The 5,002-nt window shown below is 44.0% G+C and overlaps 2 protein-coding genes across 2 annotated transcripts; one reads left to right on the top strand and one right to left on the bottom strand.

Moving 5' to 3' along the window:
- Positions 1-1,524: 1,524 nt before the first annotated feature.
- On the top strand, positions 1,525-3,617 carry ebpl (EBP like). Its single transcript, XM_062528311.1, has 4 exons — positions 1,525-1,816; positions 1,902-1,971; positions 2,350-2,488; positions 3,102-3,617. Exons 1-4 carry the CDS (start codon positions 1,628-1,630, stop codon positions 3,340-3,342), a joined length of 639 nt encoding a protein of 212 aa, XP_062384295.1. The 5' UTR covers positions 1,525-1,627; the 3' UTR covers positions 3,343-3,617.
- arl11 (ADP-ribosylation factor-like 11) lies at positions 3,611-4,832 on the bottom strand. Its single transcript, XM_062528310.1, has one exon. The coding sequence runs from the start codon at positions 4,805-4,807 to the stop codon at positions 4,067-4,069; it is 741 nt and encodes a 246-aa protein (XP_062384294.1). The 5' UTR covers positions 4,808-4,832; the 3' UTR covers positions 3,611-4,066.
- Between the last annotated feature and the right edge of the window lie 170 nt (positions 4,833-5,002).

Genomic DNA, 5,002 nt, shown 5'->3' with positions numbered 1-5,002 from the left:
TTGTGCCTTTTGTTTTTCATTTCTGAGCAACGATTTAACCAAGATGTCTCTTAGTTAACCACTTGAGCTTAGCAGTGCTTTGAGACCCTGCAAAGGGTGTGATTGGGTGTGGCGTCTCCTTGGCGATTGAGTGCGGGGGGCTGCTCACAGCTACTCTTCCAGGCTTTACTATGTGCTATGGAGTTTTACTCTATTCTCATTCTATTGGCTGACTTGTATTTGACTCCTCCCTTCATTTTCCTCCCCACTCCACCCTCTCGTGCTCATTGCCATGGCCACCGTACCATAACTCAAGAACCATCTCGCTCATGCTCACACTCATCATTAAACCCTTTCCCTCCCATAACCATCACAGCCATCTTCACAATCATCATATGGTTTCCATAGTCATCCGTCAAACACCCCCCCCCCCCTCCCCAGGACATACTCTGTATCGATGATCCTAACCAAAATAAACTTGCTGTTAGCCATCGGCTTTGGACCGTTCTCCTCCTGATTGACCTCTCTCAGTCTACCCCTCAATCTCTTGATTTCTCCTACTCTGAATTGTTTTCCTCCCCCAATCCCCTCCCTCTTTTCTTTGCTGTCTCCCAAACCTTTTCAGATATGCATTTTGTGTTTCTCCCTTTGGATTTCTTGGTCTCTTACTCTGAACTTCTTTTCTCTTTTATTTCCTGTGTGTTAGTGTGTTGTTTCTGCATTGATTTACGTAAACGTATAAATGTTATTTAAGTTTTGAACAATTCTCAGTGACACTGTTTGGTCAGACTCATGGTATTAACAATAGTAATGTTACATAGAGAAACTTTTCCACACTTTATATTCAACTGTACCCTGCCCTATAGTTGTGCTGTTGATGGTCAGCGTTGTCAGAGAATGGAATTCTGTCTCTGTCAAAACAAGTCAACATTAACCCACCCTGTCAGCCACTTGGTCGCCCTACAAGTGGTTTCTTAGCCAAGGTGGTACATTCTGATGTTGAGTGAGTGTGGAACACATCAGGTAGGCCAACTGTTGTTGTACAGTAGAAGGCATTGCCCTGGCTTGAATCCAATAAAAGGTTGTAGGTAATTAGGAGCATAAGGCTAGCATAAGATAAATAGATAGATAGATAGATAGATACTTTATTGATTTCCCCTTGGGGATCAATAAAGTATCTCTATCTATCTATCTATCTATCTAAGGCATACCTTGGGTAGGGTTATTAAATATAATCTATGGCACTATATTTATGTAGATGTTAAATTATCTGCTAGGCTATCTAGAGGAAAATGGCTTAAGTGGAACGTAGTGTTGTATACCGAACCTCATCAGATATGTCCTGGCGTTGCGACATCTTATCTATTTCGAGCAACTTCGTAGATCATCTGAAGTAGGCCATAGTAGTGTGACGAAATACCGCGAGTGTCAAAACTCTTTGGCGCCAAATGTTCAACACTGCCTCCGGTTTTTGGATTGGAGACGTGTGAGCATGGGCGGGACCAGAAGTGGAGAGATTTTGCAGGGGGCCAATCGCTACTGGTAGGCGCGGCTGGAGGTGGTAAGGAAGGCAGCCTTTGTGAAATACAATTAAGTCTGAATAAGTCTTAATGTAACTGCCAAGTTGAACAACGTCGTAGAATTCACAATGGCTGAAGCGATACAGTCAGACTCCCCTGCGCTATTTACACAAGTCACTGTATATTCTCTCTTGGCATGCGCTGCGCAGTTTGCTGCAGGATACCTGTTTGCGCAAATATGGGGCAAAAAGTGTTCAGTCACTGACCGATGGGTTCTTGTGTGGTTGTTCTACGACGCAATTGTCCACATCACATTGGTAAGTTCGCTGAATAAGCTACCCAGTGGTTTGTGAAATGACTATTTTTGTTGTCATTAAAGTCTTTTGCATCGCCTTCACTCAGGAGGGCCCATTTGTGTACATGTCTCTCGTCGGAACTGTGGCGACCTCAGACAACATCCTTGCTGAATTGTGTGAGTAGGTCACATTGTAGCGGTGACTGATAGTGCTATTAAATTACATAACGTGTAACAGTATTAGATGCGGCAACTGGCATTAATGTAGCCTCCTAGAAATCTAGACGCCCCTAGCGGCAGGAAATCTAATGTATCTGTTCAAGAAGAATGCATTGTCCGATCGAGCTTACCTATGAGGACATCTAGTGGATATAATTGGAATGATCATAATCTAAATGGGGACATAATCTTTCCAATAGAGACAATGGTATTTTTTTTTTTTTTTTTTTCATATGAATAGAACAAACAACCCTTTTTTTCCTTTGGAGAACAAACAACAGTTTCTGTTTTTGACGCAGATTCATTGGTGTGTTTTGTATGTTTCTCTTATTTAAGGGAAGGAATATGGGAAAGCAGATTCACGCTGGCTGCATTCGGATCCCACCATTGTGTCCCTGGAGCTGCTGACAGTGGTGCTGGATGGCTTTCTGGCTCTGCTGTTGGTTTACGCTATAGTGAGGGATAAGCACTACCGGTAAACTCTCCCTCATTAGATCCATTTGAATACACAGACAGTCATGGATTACCTGTGTCACATCAGAGGGTCATTGATATCAGTCTTAACTGCTGCATATTATAGTGTGACTATTGGCAGGCAGAACTTAAAGGTGCAGTCAGCAACCGTAAATTATTTCAAGCCCATAGCATTTCTTGTCACATTCAAAGAACAATATCTTACAATCCGCTAGCTGCCCATCCTCTGAATACACTTAGAAAAAAAAGAAAAAAACCCTCTGGTCTCTGTAGGCAGTTTCTCTGGCAATACTGAAGGGAGGGATGAGCTGCCTTTGGTGTATTTTGTATTTTGTTTGGTCCTTGATGAATTATGTATCTATAAGAAATGTAAATATAATAATCATAAATATAAACAAATGCAACTTAATGCGCAATCGCTGACTGCATTTTTAGTGAGGCTTATATGACTTCCTTTGCATAGAAGTCCAGTGCAAGAGATCCACTGAATGTCTGCTGTTTATCACTTCAGGCTTGCTGATAGGTGGTGACACATATCTACTTTTTAAGTTGAATGATGGGGAAAATATTAAATGACCTCTGCAATCTGCATTTGTTTTGCTTCTGGTAAACAGGCACTTCATCCAGATCACCCTGTGCGTGTGTGAACTTTATGGGGGTTGGATGACCTTTTGTCCAGACTGGTTAACGGGAAGCCCCAGCTTGAACACCAGCAACTGGCTCTACCTGTGGGTGTACCTGGTGTTCTTCAACGGGGTGTGGGTAGTGGTGCCAGGCCTCCTGCTCTGGCAGTCTTGGCTTGCTCTCCAGAGTGCCCATCACCTCATGGGAGACGACTCCAGGAAGAAGAAGTGACCACTTCAGTCAACTACATTTCATTTTTTCCCCCAGACATCAAAGGTGTTAAGATGGAATGATTGTGGGGACCATGTTTGATAAATGGGAGGACCAGTGATACATTTACCAGGCACATTCCAACAGATACTTTTCTTATTGGTGATGTATTTTCAAAATTGGTATAAACATGTGAAAATAATATTATGGGCTGGTAATCACTTATACACCATAACACATCTTTGCGGACACACACACACACACACACACCTCTTACATACCAGAACAATTTTGTTGAACATACAGGTTAGGTTTTATTTATGTTTTTATTTTAGTCAAACATTAGTTAATTTTGCCTACATTCTTTCAATAAATTAAACCTCTTGTCCTGCAGTGCTATTGTGCTCAGGGTTTACTGTTGATGGGAGGTATCGTACACATCTGTGAAACACACCCAACATAACACCGGTGAAGTTGAACGAGGTCATGGCATTTCGATTCACAGGAAAAAGTAACTTTGTCAGTCATCAAAGGAGGTTCTTCATCCATTTAGCGAACTTCACAAGAGTAAATCCGTAACAGGTGTTAACTGTTTCGTTGATGTTTATGATCTCTTCAATCGTATTCTCTCCCTCTAGTTTTTTTTCCCCCAGTCCGATGAGAAACGACACTCACCTTCAGATTGAGCAAGCATAGCCCTCTTTGACCAGCAGTCTGAGCCAGCCACACCTAATCTGTGTCCAGCTCAGCTCTTCCTGATAAGTTTGGCCAATGACAGGAAAGCCTGCTGGAGCCCCAGACCCTGAGCTGCGCTGCAGCCCTGGATCTCCCAGGTCCGTCCTTTGTAGTTGGGAAGGTCCAGCTGGTTAGACACCTCTCGGATGGTCATGGAGTTGGGCAGGTCCTTCTTGTTGGCCAAAACCATAAGTGGAACCTCCCTCATGTTCTCGTCGGACAGAATCTTCTTGAGAGCCTTCTGGGCCTCTCCTATGCGCGCCCGGTCACTGCTGTCCACCACAAACACCAGAGCCTTACAACCTTCCAGATAGTACTTCCAGTTGGGCCGCATGGTGCGCTGTCCTCCTATGTCCCACACGGTCATGGAGGTCCTTTTGTCCAGCTCCAGGGTCCCCACATTAAAGCCCACCGTGGGGGAGGTCTCCATAATGACTCCCTGTAGCAGACGGGATAGCAGGGTGGACTTACCCGCCGAGTCCAGGCCCATCAGCAGCACTTGGGCTGGTTTCTGTTGGTTCTTGGTCAGTAGTGGGCCCATGACGAGCTGATCTTGAATATGACGGAGAGAGCGGCTTCCTCTCTTCTTGACCAGAACAGCTATAACCCCAAACGCAGAGCTCGCCTCTTTCCTTTTGCATATACACGACGAGAGCTTATGAGAGTGGCGCTGATAACCTTGTGTGGCTGTTTGTTTGCATGCAAAACAGAAGAGAGACGGTTTCACAGGGCTACACTGTTGTCCACACATAGAAATGAAACTCAGGGGCTGGTCTTTTTCCCCTCTCCGAACCATCACGTGACTGACAAACTTGTCTTTTCACATTCCTTACATAGGAGTGCCAACTGCTGAAGAGGCCTGTAGGTAACCTCCCTCTTCATTAAAAAAAAAAAAAAAAATCCATAGATTCACAGTACAAATAAAAAATCATGCAACGTATGGTAC

This window comes from Sardina pilchardus, chromosome 23 (genome assembly GCF_963854185.1).
Source record: "Sardina pilchardus chromosome 23, fSarPil1.1, whole genome shotgun sequence".
Classification (NCBI taxonomy): domain Eukaryota; kingdom Metazoa; phylum Chordata; class Actinopteri; order Clupeiformes; family Clupeidae; genus Sardina; species Sardina pilchardus.
The sequence above is the reverse complement of the archived record's forward strand: the minus strand, read 5'-3'. Positions and strand labels throughout refer to the sequence as shown.

Coding starts and splice junctions, on each gene's coding strand:
- arl11 (XM_062528310.1), bottom strand. CDS start 4,807: ATGTGTGGACAACAGTGTAGCCCTGTGAAACCGTCTCTCTTCTGTTTT.
- ebpl (XM_062528311.1), top strand. CDS start 1,628: ATGGCTGAAGCGATACAGTCAGACTCCCCTGCGCTATTTACACAAGTC. Junction 1,972..2,349: donor CAACATCCTTGCTGAATTGT/GTGAGTAGGTCA, acceptor CTCTTATTTAAG/GGAAGGAATATGGGAAAGCA. Junction 2,489..3,101: donor GTGAGGGATAAGCACTACCG/GTAAACTCTCCC, acceptor TCTGGTAAACAG/GCACTTCATCCAGATCACCC.